Source organism: Phaseolus vulgaris, chromosome 5 (assembly GCF_000499845.2).
Source record: "Phaseolus vulgaris cultivar G19833 chromosome 5, P. vulgaris v2.0, whole genome shotgun sequence".
NCBI classification, from domain to species: Eukaryota; Viridiplantae; Streptophyta; class Magnoliopsida; order Fabales; family Fabaceae; genus Phaseolus; species Phaseolus vulgaris.
This window is the reverse complement of record NC_023755.2, coordinates 33,932,066-33,953,192: the sequence shown is the minus strand read 5'-3', so window position 1 is coordinate 33,953,192 and position 21,127 is coordinate 33,932,066. Positions and strand designations below refer to the sequence as shown.

Below are 21,127 nucleotides of genomic sequence, written 5' to 3'. Positions count from 1 at the left end.
CTATTTATTTCCAAATTCAATAACAATTTTCTTCATTTTTTAATTAATCAAATAATCAAGTTATTGTATTACATTACCGTCAAACATGATCCATACACGATTATCCAATTTTTTGTTCCTTAAAACTAACACTCTTAGAAAATTATGTATCAAATTAATTTTTAACATTACATAACTTACTATCCAATATATAAACAATAATTTTTTTTTTAAAAATGACGTGGCAGAAGTCGTGCCAAGTTGGCACGACTTCTGTATGACAAGGCAGAAGTCGTGTCAAGTTGGCACGACTTCAATATGACGGGGCAGAAGTCGTGCCAAGTTGGCACGACTTCAATATGACAGGGCAGAAGTCGTGTCAAGTTGGCACGACTTCAGTATGACATGGAAAAAGTCGTGCCTAATTGAAACGATTTCTATATATGAAGTTGTGCCGAATTGGCACGACTTGCCTAAATTTGTAATTTTTTTTAAACGGACCCATTTTGGTAAAAACCAAAAAAATTAACCCCATCATGGTCAAAAAACCGATTCTAATATACTAATAGAGTTAGGATATCTCCTTACAAACAAATATCTAATTTAATGAATATCCTAAACAATCTCAATTTGGTATTTTCTTTCCTTAAAAACACTTTCACATGATTCATAATTTATATCACTCAATCACACTGAAACCCAAATTTAAAAACAAATAAGGAATATTAAAAATCACATAATTACATATGTAGAACAAGCATTCTCGCCCAGCTACTATTCCCCTTCGATTAAATTTCCCTGGAAAGTTGCAAGCTTGCGCAATGACCAAATCATTGGGACCAAATTTGCCCAATGAGTATGGCTCGCCCAATTGCCAATGCTTTCAGGTTTTTAATTCCCTACTCAACAAGAAGATTCTCGCCTAACGACCAAACTACTCAAACTAAATCGATAAATCAATCGATTCTTTTTCTAAAAACCTTAAATAGTGTAGCTTGTAATCTAGGGTTGATTAAATAGTGATTTCTCAGTGGTTTCTGAGGACTGAATGTAACTCTTGGTTAAGAGTGAACCAATATAAACATTTTGTGTGAATCTCTCTATCCTTACACTTTTACACTGCTTTAACTTTGATTTTTATAAACTGCTGATAAAAACAACCGATTGTTTCATAAAAATAATAGGTTGATTATCTGCATCAAGCTTAAAAACAATTTTATATTTGGCTGGACAGATTTTCTATTTATTAATTCTTCATAGTTTTTCACTTTACCTTCAATACTTGCGAAAATCTTTCAAAAACAATTCACCTCTCTTGTTTTAGCCCTATAATTCTAACATTTATTTCTTTGAGTTTTTGTCACATGAATGTGAAACATTATAATATTTATATTTTGTTCTATAAAATTAAAGTATCTTTTATTTTCTTTTTACAAAATTAATAGTTAAAGTTGTATTAAAAAATATATCCTATATTTGAACAGTAGAATCGATATCAAAATCATACATAGACATCTTAAGTGAGTGGTGGTAGTAGGAATAGTTTTACCTGCCGTACTGTGGGCGACAAAAGTTTTTGCCAAAATGAGGTCGGTCGGAATCCGAGTTGGCTCCGAGTGGTATCCTTTTAAGCTCTAGTGATTTAGCTTCCAAGGAATGAGGGGACTTCCACCTGCAAAAAAAATACTTCGACGCTCAAGTCAGTAAGAGCATCAATTTTTGTGTATATAGTGAATATAGTGCTAAAAATCGAGTTGAGAGTACTCCCTAGTGATCATCTATTTATAAGTTTTCATGGACTTGGATCTTTGTTGCTGGTTTCTTAAGGTTTTAATGTGACATATTATAGTATCTTTTCATAAAATCTAAATATCATATATATAAATCGGAGTTTTCTTTATGGACATTATGTAAGTAAATTAGAGCATTCAAACAAGTCAGAATATTGTGTATTAAAATCACATTAATAGTGCATTAAAAAATTAATTTCCATAATATATTTATTTAATTAATATTATTATACTAACATAATAATTATGTGACGAGTTGATACAATGAATCTTTTGTTATTAGGTTAAATTAAAGATTTAATTTATAATTAAAAATATATTATTTAACATTTAAATTTTAATTAATTATTAATTCTCTATTTAGACTGTGATGATCTCGATTGATCTAATCACTGGACTTCAATACAGTCAGTCGTACGCATCAACTGAGTCGTACGGATCGACCTTACATTCATAATTATAAAATGGAAAATATCAAAATCATTGATTACCGGGAAGGGAAGTGATATGACAACAAAGAAGTTGAAAGAAGATTCTTTTCGATTAGTTGTACTGTCCTCTGATGTGTGGAAGACAATAATATTCAGTGTTAGTTGAATATTCAATTATCAAGTTAGTTAATTTCCAACCATTCATTCGATTATTTTTTAAATATAAATTTTGCAAAAATAAAACAAATCATTGTATACCACAATTGTTGCCCTTTCATTATCATCCACGAACTAGTTGCCCTTTCTAAAGTTAGTAAATTTTAGAATCAGTTTTTCTAATTATAAAACTTTTATTATATAAAAGATGCATTTACTTCTCCAGCTTATATATATATATATATATATATATATCAATTTGCACAAAAAGTAAATTTCAATCAATTATAAAATAAATAGTGTCGATTAGTTTGTTTAATTGAAAAATGTTCCTATTAACTTTTTATAAAAAGAATAAAATATGTTAATATTTTTAATTAATTAACCATATTGAAAAAATAAATTGAAGACAAATAGCTATTAAACTTAACTAATAATAATTAATAATAGTTGCGTGTACCTGAAAAATTATTTAAAAATAGAAGTAGTATAATTGAAATGAATTTTGAATATTTTAATATTAAAGGAAAAATCTTATAAATAAATAAAAATTTACTTATTCAATATTTATTTCAAAATAATCATCATTTATGTAAAAACAATTCATTTTCTTTCTATACCTTCTCTTTAAGAATATAATAAATTTGTTTGAAGATTTGAGTCTAACATAGGAATCTTGGTGAAGATTTGAACAAGTTTATCCAAACAATTTTTTTTAAGAGTAAGTTCCTCTCCACCCCTTTTTTCTTGTTTTGAGAAATTATGCATCTCTTAAATGTGTTGCATGTAGTGTTTTTAGAATTAGGATGAGTCTCTACTAGTTCAGCAGGATAATAAGAGTATGTTCATATCATTTATTAGGACTTTCTATGTACATGATCAACTTCTTGTGAGTCTTGTGTAGTGGGAGTCTATTAGGGTTGATCAAGCTTGTTGTAAGGGAAACTCGTTTTAAAATGAACTTGTTGACTTTTGAATGATTTTGAATGTTTGTGTGCTTTTATCAATTTTATGTTAGAATACTAGATAGGAACAACAATTTCAATTGTGGTTAGTTAAAAATACTTATTCAGTGATAAGTAGAAAATGAATTGAAAAACACATCTTGAACTACACAAGATCTATGTTATATTCTACAAAAAACACTTATTTTTATGCAGACTTACTAAATGAAATTCATTCAATTAAAACTCAAGAGCTTTGGTCACTCAATGAGCAAAATTCATTGGAGTTACCTTTTAAATAAAAACTCCACATGTTTTTGTTGGTTATTAATTAATATTTTATTAGCCTTAAATGTTGGTTATTAATTTTGATTTTATTATCCTTAAACTATTTACCGTTATTATTGCATTAATGGTTAGTTTACAAGGTTGTTGTCAGTATTCCTATTTTATAGCTTCTAGTAATTGTAATTTTATTATATATATTATTGAAGTAAATCAAAATGAATGAATTAGTTCAACAGTTTTGCAATTTCGTGCAATTACGTTCAATCAGTTTCTACAACTTTATGCCTTTTATTATTTCCTTCAATTATTTTTTACAACTGGTATCAAGAGTCAGTCTGTTATCATGAACTCTACCCAATTATCAGTCTCTATCCTTGATGGAAAAAATTATAATCGATGGTGTGTGCAGATGAGAGTTTTGTTTGATTATCATGAGTTATGAGATGTCGTTGAGAGTGGAGTGTCTGCATTAGCTGATAATGCAACTGAGGCGCAACGAGTAGCACATTGTGATAAGAAGAAGAAGGATAAAAAGGCTTTGTATCTCATCCATCAAGGGATGAATGACAAGACGTTTGAGCAAATAGAAAGAGTAACAACTACAACTGAGGCTTGGATCATTTTGTCAACCAATTATAAAGGTGATGACAAGATCAAAAGGGTGCGTCTTCAAACCCTAAGACGTCAATATGAATTGTTGCAGATGGAAACCATAGTGACTGTTGATGTTTATATAAATAAAGTTCTTGCCTTGACAAATCAGATGAAGATCAATGGTGAAACACATTCGGAGCAGGCAAAGGTGGAGAAGATTTTGAGATCTTTAACTCCCATATTTGAACATGTAGCCGCAATTGAAGAGGCCAATGACATTTCAACAATGACAATAAGGTTATTGTCTGGTTCCCTACGAGCGCATGAGCAGCGGATGAATGACAATAAGATTGGAAAACCAATTGAACAGGCTTTACAAGCACAAGCCTCAATTGGTAGCTACTATCATAAACACGGTAGTTCACGAGGCAAAGGACGGGGACGTGGTGGTAGTTATTCCATCAAAGTTTGTGGTGGTCAGAATCATGGAGGTGTTGAGCAAAACAACACTGGTTCCAATCACAATCCAAGTTCAAATAGCTCTTGGCGCGGAGGACGTGGTCGCGGAGGACAATGAGGCATGTATAATAAATCAAATGTGAAGTGTTATAACTGTCATAAACGCGACCATTATGCAAATGAGTGCATATCAAAAGGTAATAATCATGATGTCAATTATGCTCAAGAAGATAGTAATCACGAATAAGATGAAGAGGATCATGCAGTACTAATGGCAGCCACATCAAATGAAACTCCAAACAATCAGACTTGGTATTTGGATATAGGTTGCACTAATCATATGTGTGGTCAGAAGGAGCTGTTTGCAGATTTGAATGACTCATTTCGCACAAAAGTGAAATTCGGTGATAGCAGGTTCGTTTCGGTGACTGGAAAATGGCGAATTCTTATCACATTGAAGAATGGTGATCACATGTACATCTATGGTGTTTTCTATGTACCTGATATGAAAAGTAATTTGTTGAGTATGGGACAATTGGCCGAAAATGGTTATGTGATGCACATAGTTGAAAATCAATTCTCAATTTTTGATAAAAAAAGGTAATTTGATTCTTAAAAACTTTTTTAACAAAAAATCGCATGTTTCCAGTAGATTATCATATAGGTGATTTCAAGTGCTTGAATGCAATAGTGAATAATGAATTGTGGTTATGGCATTTATGCCTTGGGCACTTAAATTTTCCGAATTTGGAAAATCTCTCCAAACGAAATTTAGTGAATGGTTTATCCCATATTCATCACCCTGATAAATTGTGTGAGGCTTGTATTTTTGGAAAGAATCACAAGATACCATTTGTTAAGGAGCATTGACGTGCGAAATTTCCTTTGGAGCTTGTTCATACAGATGTTTGTGGCCCGATGAACATATCATCAATTGGAGGTAATAAGTATTTTTTAACCTTTATTGATGATTTTTCAAGGAAAACCTGGATTTATCTATTGAAAAGCAAGGATGAAGTATTCCACTGCTTTAAAATATTTAAAGCATTTGTTGAAAGACATAATGACAGGCTAATTAAGATGGTGCGTAGTGATGGAGGGGGTGAGTACAAGTCTAATGAGTTCAAGAGGCACTGTGAAGAACTTGGGTTGAAGCATAACATAACTTGTCCTTACACACCTCAACACAACGGAGTTGCCGAGAGAAAGAATAGAACAATCATGGACATGGCGAGGAGCATGCTTAAAGCGAAAGGTATGCCAAATTATTTTTGGATTGAGGTTGTAACATGTGCGGTATATTTGATAAACAGATCACCCACTCGGAGTGTTCCTAACACAACTCCGATTGAGGCATGGAGCGGATTCAAACCCAATGTGCAACACTTGAAGGTATTTGGGTCAATTACTTATGCTCATGTTCCTAAGGCAACAAGATCGAAGTTGGATGATAAGGCAGTGAAGACCATTTTCATTGGATATAAGCATGAGGGATACAAACTGTACAATCCAATGATAAAGAAGGTGATTGTTAGTCGTGGTGTTACATTTTTCGAAGATGAGGAATGGCAATTGTCCCGACCAGTCCTCGGTCATTGACTTAGAGGCTGAGCTCAGACATCGCGCCCCGGTACTTAGCAATGAGAGGGGGCCACGCGAAGTGGGTCCCAGACGCATACCCGGGAGGCGGTCAGTCTTTGAGATTGCTACCCTAAGCCGGATGTCAGAGATCGATATCGGACCTCACCAGTAAAGGGAGAAGATCGGACATCAGCCGTCAGGATGAGGTGAAAGTCCCGTAAGGTGGGCCCTAGAATTTCATTAAGATAACAGTTAAAGACAAAGATGGATGGGAAGCCTAAGGCACGAGAGACCCATGCATGAGGGGTGCATGACGTATGAAGGCGCAACATCATGGATAATCCTAGGGGGCGTAAGAGTCTAGTAGAATTAGGGTTTCCCGGGAAGTTGCATGCATGGCACGTGTGTACATAGGGCACCCGTGAAACAAATGGCGCTGGATATTAGGTGCACCAAGTTGGGACCTAGGCGACACTCTAATTATTCGTTGCACTCCAGTTAAAGGAAGTTCATATGCCAGATATGCGAAGATTACGCAATAGCGGCACAGGGACACTCCCCAAGGAACCCTAGACAGTGGTAACAGAACAAAGGTAAACCCTAGTTTCAACCTATATAAGGGGTGCTAATAACCCTAGTAAGGTACGCAGCTTTTGAGGCTAAAGCTATTTTATACACTTGATGTTCTTTGCCCTAATACTGACTTGAGCGTCAGAGTGCAAACGGTCGCTAGGGCACCCCTTTGTCTTTGCAGGTGAGAAGTTTCTTGTGGAGAAGTCATGATTCTCAGGCAAGGATAGAAGGTCCCAAGCAGTTGTAGAAGATTACCGGCGAGGCAAGTTAACCAGACATAACAATAATGGAATGCAATAGCTGAAATGGATTTGATAAAACGATATATTTACGTTTTGAATTATGATGTGGAAGATGAAGTCACTCTTGAAGTACTAGTAGTTCAACCTGAAGCTGTAATTCAACCTGAAGTTGCATCTCCAATTGCAACTATGATGGAGCGACCAAGAAGGCAACAACGACAACCTGTACACCTTCAAGATTGCGAAGCATATCTTGATGATGAAGTTGATGACAATGGAGATTTGGATCACTTTGCTTTTCTTGTAGATTCAAAACCTGTGAGACTTGCAGACAATGATTGGGGTGGAGATTTAGACAAGAGGAAGAGCACTAGTGGTAATTGTTTTATGATTGGAAAGACTGTTTGCTTAGTCAATTGTTGCATTATCTACTTGTGAAGCTGAGTATCTAGCAGCAGCAAGTGCTTGTCAATCATTTTGGCTCAGCAATATCATGACTCAAATTGGTTTTAATCTAGATGTTCCAATTAAGATTTATGTTGACAATGTCTCTGCCATTAATCTTGCAAAGAATCTGTTTTTTCATCAAAGAAGTATACACATTGATATTCGATATCACTACCTGCGATACCATGTTGGGAAGAACATGATCAAATTGGAATACTGTAGATCAGAAGATCAGATTGCAGATATTCTCACTAAGCCATTGAAGATCGATGCTTTAGTTAAGAGATATGCTGGGCATGAAGGTTGTTCCAAATCAGAATTAAGGGAGAATGTTGGTTATTAATTAATATTTTATTAGCCTTAAATGTTGGTTAATTCTGATTTTATTACCCTTAAACTATTTACCGTTATTATTGCATTAATGGTCAGTTTACAAGACTGTTAGTATTCCTATTTTATAGCTTCCAGTAATTGTAATTTTATTATATATATTATTGAAGTAAATCAAAATGAATGAATTTGTTCAACAGTTTTGCAATTTCGTACAATTACGTTCAATTAATTTCTACAACTTTTTGCCTACTATTATTTCCTTCAATTAGTTTCTACAGTTTTAGTAACTGGGTGAGCCACTTCTGGGGCGAAATGTTTTTATGAAAATTTCCTAGTGGAGTAGTAGCTGGAAGGACATTTTGTTTGCAGGACGGCGAAAAGTGGTTGCTCGTGCTGATGTCTTTGGTTGAACGAGCATAATGATGGTTGGACGAATTACAACATGTACTTAATTTGTTGGGAGAGAGAGTTTTTTTTTAACTTTGAAGAAATATGTTTTTAATTATATCTAAAAGCTAAAATTGGTTTATCTTTCACTATATTGTTATATTTGACTAATATATTGCATTTGATATCATTATAATGTAATGGTTGATAAATTAATTAAATTGAGTTGGATGTATATGTATAAATGAGTTTTATATATATAAAAAAAAGACTTTTATCTTTCAGTATATGATTATATTAGATTATGAAATGTATGGCGATTTATTTAGCTTAGGTTTGTGTTCAAAATTGTGTGTTACATAGAAAGAGAGGATGATGCAGGAGGAAACCTTAAACTAAAATAGGTTGAGGGGTTAAAAAATGGTTTTATTATAATTTATATATTTTTCTTTTTTTAAAATATGTTTATATATATTCTTTGATATTATTAAGTGGAAAGTTTATTTGAAAATTTTCAAAATAATAAATGTAAATGTATGTAAATATAATTGTGATTAGTATTATAGATGAATGTTAAATAATATAATTGTAACAGGGGATGTTACAATAGCAACTTTTAACTTTTATTTAGGTGTATTTTTTAAATTATTATTATTATTATTATTATTATTATTATTTTACTTTATCTTTTATATTGATTATTTATAATTTATATAATTGATGATATATGACCAATTTATTTGAATTTAGAAAATAAATTTAAATTAAATGGATCATGAAAAGCCATTTTTTAAAGAAAAAAGTACTATAAAATAGATTTTAAAGTAATTTATTTTTTATTTATCATAAAGTTCCATCTCTAAAATCATAAATTCTTTACATTATTCTTAAGTTTTTATTTATTTATCATTTTCATGATGAGATGGAATTATGTAGAAGATGTATGAACTTTTGTACTCTACATGTTTAATCTAGTGGTGCTGCTTTGATTTCTAGCGATAAAGTTATTTAGAAGTTTTTATACTTTAGAGAAGTTAAGTTTTCTCTACGAACATGTAATTTAAAATATGAAAATCTAATTTATATCTTTAGATGAATAGAGTTAAGAATGATATTAATGTCCTAATTTTGATAAATGATCACAATAAAAATGGTATATTGTTCAACGTCAACAATACAATAAAATCAACAAATAAAAATTATTTTTAGAAATTAAAATAATTAATTATTATTTGATTAAATTAGAGATTATTTTATAATATTAGTAGTTAAAACCTTGGTAGTTAATGATTAGATACTAATTTAAAAACTACTTTATAAATTTTTTAATAATAGAAGGGGAAACAAAAACAACTTTATGCAATTTTTTTGGAAGATTAGAGCGCTTCCCTCAACACAAGTCATAACTTAGAAGGTATTTGAAGATAAAATTGCTACAAGTGTAAATTTGACGAAGCGAGGGGTGCCTTTACCGAGTAATCAATGTGCTTTGTGTGGGGAGGAAGAGGAGTCTGTTGATTTTGGCTTAATCCCAAGTCCCACATCGGTGGGTTCATTGTTTGGGAAGCAGGTTTGAGGGTTATAAATTAAACTCTTCTCCTTCACTGTTAGATATCCCAATTTGTAATATCTTCTCTCATAATAATAAAAGGGAGTTGTTTTTGCTGTGCTCGGAGATTAGGCTAAACAGGCCGAACTCCGTTAACAATTTTCGGGTGTGTTTTTTTCCTCTTTATCTCTTTTATTATTCCGCTTTATTTATTCAATATTATTTGTCGGGTAGCTCTGTTAGGGTTTTGTTTTAGTGGGAAAATTACCCGTTTTTCCCAACAAGTGGTATCAAGAGCCGAAGGTTCGCCTTGGGTTGTTTGAAATTATTTGTAATATTGAATATTATATTGTGAGTCTGTAATGGCAAATAAAGATCAAGAAGGGAAGGCTCTGCAAGATGCAAATGTTGCAGAAAGCAAAAGTGATGTGTTGATTGTCTCGCTTTCAGCATCATTGCATCCAGATGAGTGGATATTGGATTCAGGTTGTACCTATCATATGTGTCCCATTCGGGAATGGTTCTTTGATTTTCAAGAACTCGATGGCGGGGTTGTTTACATGGGTAATGATAATCCATGTAAGACAGTCAGGATAGGTTCAATCAAGCTGCGGAATCATGATGGATCCACCAGAATTTTGCGGGATGTACGGTACGTGCCAAAGTTGAAGAAGAATCTCATCTCATTGGGGGCTTTAGAATCTAAAGGCCTAGTTGTGACGATGCGAGATGGAATTCTTAAAGCAACTTCAGGAGCACTGGTGATGATGAAAGGTGTGAGGAAGAACAATCTGTATTACTACCAAGGTAGTACAGTTGTGGGGACAGTAGCGGCAACAACTTCTAGCACTAAGAAGGATGTTGAGGCAACGAAGTTGTGGCATATGAGGTTGGGACATGCTGGAGAGAAATCCTTGCAAATTCTTACCAAGCAGGGACTGTTGAAAGGTACGAAGGCTTGCAAACTTGAATTTTGTGAGCATTGTGTTCTGGAAAACAACGAAGAGTGAAGTTTGGCACTGCAATTCACAATACCAAGGGTATTCTGGATTATGTGCATTCAGATGTGTGGGGACCTGCCAAGACTCCGTCAATCGGAGGTAGGCATTATTTTGTCACTTTTGTTGATGATTTTTCCAGGAGAGTTTGGGTGTTTACTATGAAGAACAAAAATGATGTGCTTGAAATTTTCCTTAAGTGGAAAGCTCAAGTTGAAAACCAGACAGGAAGGAAGATTAAGGTTCTCCGAACAGACAATGGAGGAGAATACAAGAGTGATCCGTTCCTGAAGGTATGCCAAGATTGTGGCATAGTTCGGCACTTCACTGTTAGAAAAACACCACAGCAGAATGGGGTTTTGGAGCGTATGAACAAGACACTTGTGGAGAAAGTTCGTTGTATGTTGTCTAATGCTGAGTTAGGCAGAGAGTTTTGGGCTGAGGCTGTGACATACGCTCAACATCTCGTCAATCGTTTGCCATCATCTGCTATAGATGGCAAAACCCCGTTAGAGGTATGGTCTGGAAAACCTGCAACTGATTATGATTCTTTGCATGTTTTTGGTTCTATTGCATATTATCATGTGATTGAATCAAAGTTGGATCCACGGGCAAAGAAGGCTCTTTTCATGGGCTTTAGGTCTGGAGTGAAGGGATACCGTTTGTGGTGTCTAGAGGCAAAGAAGACGATTATCAGCAGGGATGTTACCTTTGATGAATCTGCCATGTTAAAGAAGGTAAATCCAGAAGGAGCTGATAGTACTCCGCAACAGGTGGAGTGTGCCCGGAAGCAGGTGGAGTTTGAGCCGACAGTGGTGATCCCAACACGAAATACCACAAGTGACTCTCCTATGGCAGAAGAAGAGTCAGATGAGGAAGAGGTTCCTACCCAAGAATCTCAACAGCAATCAGCGCCAATTGCAGTTAGAAGACAGAAACGAGATATTCAGAAGCCTGCTCGTTTCATGGATATGGTTGCCTATGCACTTCCAGTTGTTGATGACATTCCATCCACTTACCCAGAAGCCATTCTGAGTTCAGAGAGTGGTAATTGGGCAGGTGCGATGGAAGAGGAGATGCAGTCTTTGAAGAAGAACAAGATGTGTAAGCTGGCACAATTACCGAAAGGTAAGAAGGCAATTGGGTGCAAATGGGTATTTGCAAAGAAAGAAGGATTTCCTAATAAAGAAGATGTTCGCTACAAGGCAAGGTTGGTTGCTAAAGGCTTTGCTCAGAGGGAGGGAATTGATTATAATGAGGTATTTTCTCCAGTTGTTAAACATTCCTCCATTCGAATTTTGTTGGCCTTGGTAGCACAGTTGAATTTGGAGCTTGCTCAACTTGATGTAAAGACCGCGTTCCTACACGGTGATTTGGAGGAGGAAATCTATATGACTCAACCAAAAGGATACAAGGTTGATGGTAAAGAAGATTGGGTTTGTAAACTTAGCAAATCGTTGTACGGACTGAAACAATCTCCGAGACAGTGGTACAAACGATTTGACAAGTTCATGAAGGATCAGAAGTACAAGAGAAGCAAATATGATCACTGTGTGTATTTGCACAGACTTGAAGATGGTTCCTACATTTACTTACTCTTATATGTTGATGATATGCTGATTGCAGCAAAGAGCCAAGTTGAGATTGACAGGTTAAAGGCTCAGTTGAGTAAAGAGTTCGAGATGAAGGATTTGGGGGAAGCCAAGAAGATTCTCGGCATGGAGATAAACAGGGACAGAGAGAGGGGAAAACTTTGGCTGTCACAGAAGCAGTATTTGCAGAAGGTACTACAACGTTTTGGTATACACGAAGATACAAAACCTGTAAGTACCCCACTTGCTCCTCATTTGAAATTGAGTAGCCGTTTATCTCCGACGACTGATGAAGAACGAGAATACATGGCGAAAGTCCCATATGCAAATGCAGTTGGAAGCTTGATGTATGCAATGGTGTGTACAAGACCAGATATTTCATAGGCTGTGAGTGTTGTTAGCAGGTACATGCATGATCCGGGCAAGGGTCATTGGCAAGCTGTGAGATGGATTCTACGGTACCTCCAAAATACCTTAGATGTTGGATTGACATTTGAGCAAGATGAATCACTTGGTCAATGCATAGTTGGATATTGTGATTCTGATTATGCAGGTGATTTGGATAAGCGACGGTCTACAACTGACTATTTGTTCACTTTAGCAAAAGCGCCAGTTAGTTGGAAGTCTACCTTGCAGTCTACGGTGGCTTTGTCTACGACAGAGGCAGAGTATATGGCGATTATAGAGGCTGTGAAGGAAGCAATTTGGCTTCATGGGTTGCTTAAAGACTTGGGAGTTGGTCAGAAACAACTTGAGTTATATTCTGACAGTCAGAGTGCTATTCATTTAGCAAAGAATCAAGTCTTTCATGCACGGACGAAGCACATTGATGTTCGCTATCACTTTGTGCGTGAGATTCTCGAAGAAGAGGAGATTGTTCTCCAGAAGATTCTCACTACGGAGAATCCTGCAGATATGCTCACCAAGGTGGTTACAAGAACCAAGTTTGAACACTGTTTAGACTTGGTTAATATCTTGCACATTTGAAGTTGGCGCCCGGAGGCGCAAATTTGAAGCACTGTAAAGTTTGTTTTTGTTATGTTTTGAGAAGATTTGTTTTAGGTGGGACTTGAAATTAAGCCAAGGTGGAGATTTGTTGATTTTGGCTTAATCCCAAGTCCCACATCGGTGGGTTCATTGTTTGGGAAGGAGGTTTGAGGGTTATAAATTAAACTCTTCTCCTTCACTGTTAGATATCCCAATTTGTAATATCTTCTCTCATAATAATAAAAGGGAGTTGTTTTTGCTGTGTTCGGAGATTAGGCTAAACAGGCCGAACTCCGTTAACAATTTTCGGGTGTGTTTTTTTCCTCTTTATCTCTTTTATTATTCCGCTTTATTTATTCAATATTATTTGTCGGGTAGCTCTGTTAGGGTTTTGTTTTAGTGGGAAAATTACCCGTTTTTCCCAACAGAGTCCACTAATCATCAGTTCTTTAGTTGTGAATAACTTAGTTGGTTTGGTATGAATGTTACAAGTGGTTAGGAGTGTCTTCGGTTGATCATTGGAAACTGAAAAACCATTCTCAACAATTTAGAGTTGCCATCTCGCAGAAAAGCTGAATTTGATTTGGGGAGACATATGGATTGCAATTATAGGTGAGATTTGGAAACACGGAAATTTTTTCCTAAGAATGGGAGAGTTGATCATTATGAAATCTTCACTTTGGCATAGTTAAAGGTATGGTCTTGGCTGTTGGCTAAAGAAAAATACGCAAATTTCTCATATTCAGACTAGTGTTTGGAACCTATCTCTTGCATGAAATCGATACATAAATAACAAGCATGTTTGAAGTTGCATGATGGAAAGGATGGATTGTTTCATCCTCTAGTCTTTGCCTTGTTTGAGATCTTAATTGTATAACTATCATCAGTAGGTAGAATGATTGGTCGAGAATAGGCACAATTGACTTTGAGTTTGTTGTAGTTTTGGTTTTGAGATGGATGTAGTTTTGGTTTAAAAGGGTAGTATATATCTATGGTGAACTTTTTGCGTAGTAGAAAATATGGGAGTTTTATCTTGTTTGAGATGGATTTTGTTCTTTGTGTAAGGATTGCGGTATTCCTAAAATACCTTTATTATTTATTATTTTTTAACTGAAAAAAAAAAACTTTAGATACCAATAATTTTTTTAGTTTATAAAATGTTTTCTAATTTAATTAATATAGTAATTAATTATTTTTTGTCTCTAAATTTAATTACTATTTAATGATTTTTTTTGTGTTATGGTGATTTAAGTTATAATGTTCATTATTCTCAACTTGTGACGAGATGTCAAAATATTTCTATAGCGTGTTCAACTATGATAACTCGAGAAAGTTGAAAATTTGAGTTAGAAAATCAATATTTATTCTTTCTCTCCAAAAAGTAGATTGTTTAAGCATTAACGTAAGTAATCTTCAATTGTTTGTTGAAAACTTTAATAAATAAGAATTATTGTTGATTAAGAATTACTCAAGCAATTTTTTTATATGTGATGCAAACTTTAATTATGGGTGTAATTATTTTGTATAATAAATAATAAATTACGAGGAGGGTGCTAATGTGATTAATAGACTTATTAATTTATATTTGAAAATTAATTAAAGTTATTTTTGTTTGTTTTTTATGATGATTCCTGTGATTTTACTTATACAAACCAGGTCAAAGTAACTGCACAAGAGATTTACAAATTTATGTTTTATTTATTAATTTTTCTTTTAAAAAACTCTTTAAACCCAGTGTTTCGGTAATATCGAATATATATTTGCAATTATAGTTTATGTGATGTTACATATGATATATTTAATATTTTTGTTCTCTGGTTTTTATTAACTCAAGAATATTTATATTTTTATTAAAAAAATTATATTGCTATATAAATATACTTTTTTAATTTTATTTTCATTTTGATCCTATGAATGAAAGATACTACTTGTACTTCTTTTTTTTCCTTTAACTTTTTCTCGTAATAAAATTTTAAAATAATCTAGTTTCAAAACCTTGAATAAACAACAACAGAACAAATGAATTACTCTCTGAGTTTAAAAAGAAAATGTTGGTTTGATATCCATTACTCATTTTACATCCCACTAAATATTAATATTTTAATTATTTTTAATTTTAAAAATTATTTTACAAATATTAATATTTTAGTATATGGGTAAACTGGAGGTGAAAAAATATAATCATCTTTTAAAAAATTAAATACAATAAAAATATAGTAATTTAATAATGTAAAACGGGAAGGGCTAGGATTGGAGTGGTCTACGATCAAACCTAGCATTAGGTCCAATTGTTGTCAAAGCTGTTTGTGTAATCATTACTCTTTTAACTTTGTTCCTTTTATAGAAAACATATCATGTGACTTTGTGCTCAGATCATGACTAGTTCGAGAAAGATATTTTTTTTTTTCCAGCTAGTTCATGAAAATTTATATTTAAAATAGATGGTGGGCGAGGAGGAAAAATAATTCAAATAAAATGTAAAACTTGTTTTACTATTTTTATTCATTTTATTTTTCTATCTTAAATCAATTAAATTTACATATTTTAAAGATGAGCGCTTTGTTTCGTAGTGCACGTGAATAACGTGTGTGCTTGGTGAACAAGTGGGCAAGCGCATTAAGTTTGAGCGAGTCTATATAAGTGGTGTATCCCAGCCTGGAGTTTACCACCAAAACTCATCAATGTCTTCTTCAACCATAATCACTGCAATTGCAGAACCTGGAGTTTCATCTTTTACCTCCTTTGGTTATCGCAATCGACCACCATTGTTGAATAAAGTACGGAACTTATCCTGCAAAACATCAACACCAACCATCATGCAATTATCCATCAACTCTCTCCCTCTCACTCACAAGGTCTGTATCTCTTTCCACTCTTTTCTTCTTCCCTTAGACAAACCTCCACAACACCTTCAATTCGCTAGCTCCCATGTTAGGAATTCTTTTTCTTCATACACCCTCCATTTTATTTTACTTCTCTTTCTTATCACTATAAATAAAAGTAACTTTTATTTACTTTATGAAAAGGAATTCCTTTTTTACAAACTCATCAAATCTTCAAAATTCGACATCAATATATTATGAAAAAAATTATTTATCATAAGATCACAAGACAATCCTCACAAAGTTCGACATGTAATTATACAAACTCTTCATTCCAATGTTTATCTCACTTTATATATACTGTAATAAAGAAGTTAATAAAATAAAAATCAATTTATAGTGAGAGGTAGTTATTAAAATAAAATAAAATAGGAAAATGTTTGTGTCAAATCTTTATACCTTTGTGTATATAATTATAGATTATAAATATTTTTTAAATTTTAGTTTTAATCAACTCAAGTAAAATTATCTTCTGTATAAATAATTAAATGGACTAAATCAAGTTTCACAATAAAAGAACTTTATTTTATTTATTAAAATAGGAAAAAATGTAGAATAGATAAATATCTTTATAATGTTTCGAAAAATGAAAACGACAAAGTAGCGGCATAAAGAAAGAAATATGTGTACGTAACAAATAAAGAAAGGGTTGTATTTATTGTGAAATGGACGTTAATAGATGATCGGTACAGGTCTTTTACATTATTTATTCATCTTTTAATAATTTAGTATAGATAAATATTTGTAAACTTACACATACACGTCTAATTTATCCATAAAAAAAGGTTGAATTTGAAGAGTCACATAATAAATTATTGGTACAATTTTTTATTTTAAATGTGATGTGACATCAAGAACGGAGAATTACAGAAAGTCTTCTTTAATTATTATTATTTAATTAATTATTATTATTATTATTATATTATCATTATAACTAATTTACTGAAAAAATCCAAATATTAAGGGAAGTTAGGAAAGTAAGAAGGGGACAAATTGAATTCCAATATTTCTGGATTAGAAATGTAACAAATAATATTGATGTTAATAATCATTAAACATGCCATCTTATATATATCTCCTTAATCAATGTTTTTATACTTTGAAGTATCACATCACAAGGTTAATTTTCCATTAAATAATGTTGTTTAATAAAATTTATTATTAGATTATATAATTTAACAAATTTTATATAAATGTTGTTTAACTTTTTTAAGTTTTCAAAAAGATGTTTTAATATTAAAATGGGAGATTAGTAATAGAACTTACAAGATCAAAAATTAATAACTCATATTAGCAATATTAATATTATTTAATGTTTTGTGTGTCCTAAAAATTATACCATAGATTAGGATGAGACTTTCAATATCTGAACTCATATTTGCATATACTCCTCACAAAGCCCCATTGAAGAACACATTTCTAGCTTGAGTTACTTATCATTGTGTAAATAAAGAACATAAAGTTGGGCATAAAACTTCATCCATTGCCATCTCCCAGTATGTGGTCTCCAGCATCATCCTATTTGTGTTAATCAACTTCCCCTCAAACACCTGTTTGTTCCTCACTTGCATAAACTCCACTCTACACCAAACCACCTTCCATTTTTGTTCCTCCACTTTATTTGCAAAGGTAATAGTGTTACATATTTGTAGGATTGTGTTTTGGGGGACACACTGAAATGATTTTTACCATTTTCCTTCATTTAATTTTCTCATGGTGGTAACATTACAGGTGCCTAGTCAAACTAATTCTACGATTACAAGTTTGGAGCAACTTAAAATAAGAAGCCAAAAGGTATTACTAAACTCAAGTGATTCATTGAGAACATTGGAGTTGATTGACACCATCCAAAGACTAGGAATTGAGCATCATTTCGAAGAAGAGATCAACTTACAACTTGGAAGAGTAGGAGATTGTAACAATGCTAAAGACCTCTTTGCCACATCTCTTCAATTTCGCTTGCTGAGACATAATGGTTGGTCTACATCTTCAGGTACACTTATTAGCAATATAAATGAGCATTATATTAAATTTTTATGGTCCCTTTTTTTTCTTTCCCTAAACCTTCCCGATATTATTTGCACTACATTTGTTAAAATTATTTAAGTGCTTTATTCTTTTTTAAAGTATGGGAAAATTCAATTATATTGTTTCTATCTTTCAAGAAAGATATTGTTTGAATATTAAAGACTATTCAAAAGCCGATTTCCATGGATTAAATCATCATTTTTACTTTGCATCAATACCTAGCTACCTAATTGTTGTTATATAAACATACTAATTTGATCATGTATTGCTTATTCGATGTAGATGTTTTCAATAACTTTTTGGACAAAAGTGGGAATTTCAAGGAATCGGTCACCAGAGACATTTGGGGCATGTTAAGTTTGTACGAGGCATCATATTTTGGTGCACAAGGTGAAGAAGTACTACAACATGCAATGGAGTTCTCAATGGCTCATCTGCACCAATCACTACCACTCCTAAGTCCTTATGTAGGAAAAGTAATTGTAGAAGCCTTAAAACATCCAAGACACCAAAGAATGAGTAGGTTGGAAGCAAGAAATTACATGGTAAAATATAGCAAAGAAAGTAACCAAATTCTTGCTCTTCTAGAATTTGCAAGGCTAGAGTATGACACGGTTCAGTCAATGCACCAGAAAGAATTAGCAGAGATCTCAAGGTAATTTTGTGTTCCACCCAATGATAATAACAAATAATTGAACCAAGATTGATATTGTTTTAAGTCAAGATGAAATACGGCCTTAAAAGAAATACATACCAGTATTCGTCTAATCTACGTCAAAATATTTTATCAAATGTAAGAAGATTTAATTCATGCAAAACCAGCACAAATCATGTCGCCATTGCAACTCCATGTTTAATGACCCAAAAACATGAGTTAAAACGACAAGAGAATAAGAAAACATCTTACAATTATTTTTAATTTTCAAAACATTTATGTTGAAAATAATTATTTTTAGAATGTAACATATTTTAGATGAAAATTGGTTGTGTAGGTTAATGTTAAATTTTTTTCCTAGTTTTATTCTTACCATTTTCAATTTATTGTTGTGTGACATGATTTAAATATGCAACATAAGACTATTTCTTTGATTTGATTAGGTGGTGGAAAAACTTGGGACTTATCGAAAGACTTGGGTTTGGAAGAGATGGACCAAGAGAGTGCTTCCTCTGGATGTTGGGAATTTTTCCAGAACCATGTTATTCAAATTGTCGTATTGAACTTGCGAAAGCTATTTGCATTTTGCAAGTTCTTGATGATATGTTCGACACTTATGGAACATTAGATGAACTTATTCTTTTCACCGAGGCAATACAAAGGTTTGCATCTAGAGTTTTTTTCAATAAAACTCAACTAGCCAAATTAGTAATCAAAATGTGAAACTATCGTTGTTTACAGGTGGGATCTTGATGCAATGGGGAAACTACCTGAATATATGAAGATATGTTACATGGCCTTGTATAACACCACCCATGAGATTGCATACAACATTCAGAAGGATCATGGGCAAACTGTTGTTGCTTGTTTGAAAAAAACAGTAAGATAATATCATCGTCCTTTTAAATTGAAACATTGATGAAAGTAAAGGTAAGAGTGCGAGGTTAATGAGAGAATGATGTTTAATTGTTGCAGTGGATAGACTTACTAGAAGCTTATCTAATAGAAGCAAAATGGTTCAACAAGAAATATGTTCCTGCTTTTGGGGAATATTTGGATAATGGGGTGATATCTTCAGGATCATGCTTGGCCTTAGTACATGCAACTTTCCTCATCGGGGATAACCTCTCAAAAGAAACCATTTCTATGATGAGTCCATATCCAAGACTCTTCTCATGTTCTGGAGAAATTCTTAGGCTTTGGGACGACTTAGGAACCTCCAAGGTATCCCACTCTATATTCACTTGTAATTATGTTAATTTTTTTAAATTATATTATTGTTATATTCGAACATGAAACTAGAGAACGGGATGAGATGTTGATGATGTTTCATTTTCAGGAGGAACAAAAGAGAGGTGATAATGCTTGTAGCATACAATGTCTCATGAAAGAAAATGATATTTCAGATGAAACTTTTGCTAGAAAGCATATAAGGCAAGTCCTAGGAAACTTATGGTCTGAGCTAAATAGTCTAGTTATGGCCACAACCACTCTACCTTTCACAATTAGGAAGGCTTCTCTCAACATGGCTAGAACTTCTCAATTTATTTATCAACATGGCGATGACCAAACCATGCCTACAGTTAATGATCTAGTAAAGTTATTAATTTTTACACCTTCTAAATCTGGAGAAGAAAGTAATACCAATTGTGTTGTATGATTCAAATTTAAAAAAATTGCAATATTTTTTTTAGTGATGAGTTGACTCACATAAAATAGCTAATAAATATAATATAACCAGTTGCATGTTAAACAGAAAGGGTACTATTAACGCACTTTTTATAATATATTTTATTATTTATTAAAAATTATTGAACACTATAAATACAAAGAGAATCAACAAATATAAAATATGACTCACACGAAATTAAATTATATTCAAAAGTTATCAAAAGAAGAAATGTTATAATAAAATCGTATAAAAATTTAAATATAAACACGGTGTAAAATATGGAATTAAATGTTAATGAATATATAAAAGTAATAGAAATTCAAGTTAGCTCTCGTGTAGTAAGAATCGTATGCTACCATCTTTGTCGCAATTGGAGTAACAACTCGACAATAAAAGAAGAAAAACATTATTAATGACGAAGAGAGAATTATTACTAACATTAATATTAAAAAAAAACATATAAAAGAAACTCTTTAAAAGCTTCTCTCAAAACTAATAATTATGAATGCTAACATAATCATGCTAATTTTAAATTAATTTATAGTCTAACAATATAATTT

At 32.8% G+C, this 21,127-nt stretch overlaps 2 protein-coding genes across 2 annotated transcripts; both read left to right on the top strand.

The window, feature by feature from the left end:
* Positions 1–4,147: 4,147 nt before the first annotated feature.
* Positions 4,148–4,759, top strand: LOC137834356 (uncharacterized). Its single transcript, XM_068642415.1, has one exon. The coding sequence runs from the start codon at positions 4,148–4,150 to the stop codon at positions 4,757–4,759; it is 612 nt and encodes a 203-aa protein (XP_068498516.1).
* Positions 4,760–15,986: 11,227 nt separating this feature from the next.
* On the top strand, positions 15,987–20,588 carry LOC137835518 (probable terpene synthase 11). The gene is made up of 7 exons (XM_068644057.1): positions 15,987–16,185; positions 17,944–18,205; positions 18,523–18,895; positions 19,339–19,557; positions 19,637–19,775; positions 19,871–20,119; positions 20,235–20,588. The coding sequence occupies exons 1-7, from the start codon at positions 16,012–16,014 to the stop codon at positions 20,553–20,555; spliced, it is 1,737 nt and encodes a 578-aa protein (XP_068500158.1). The 5' UTR covers positions 15,987–16,011; the 3' UTR covers positions 20,556–20,588.
* Positions 20,589–21,127: the final 539 nt, after the last annotated feature.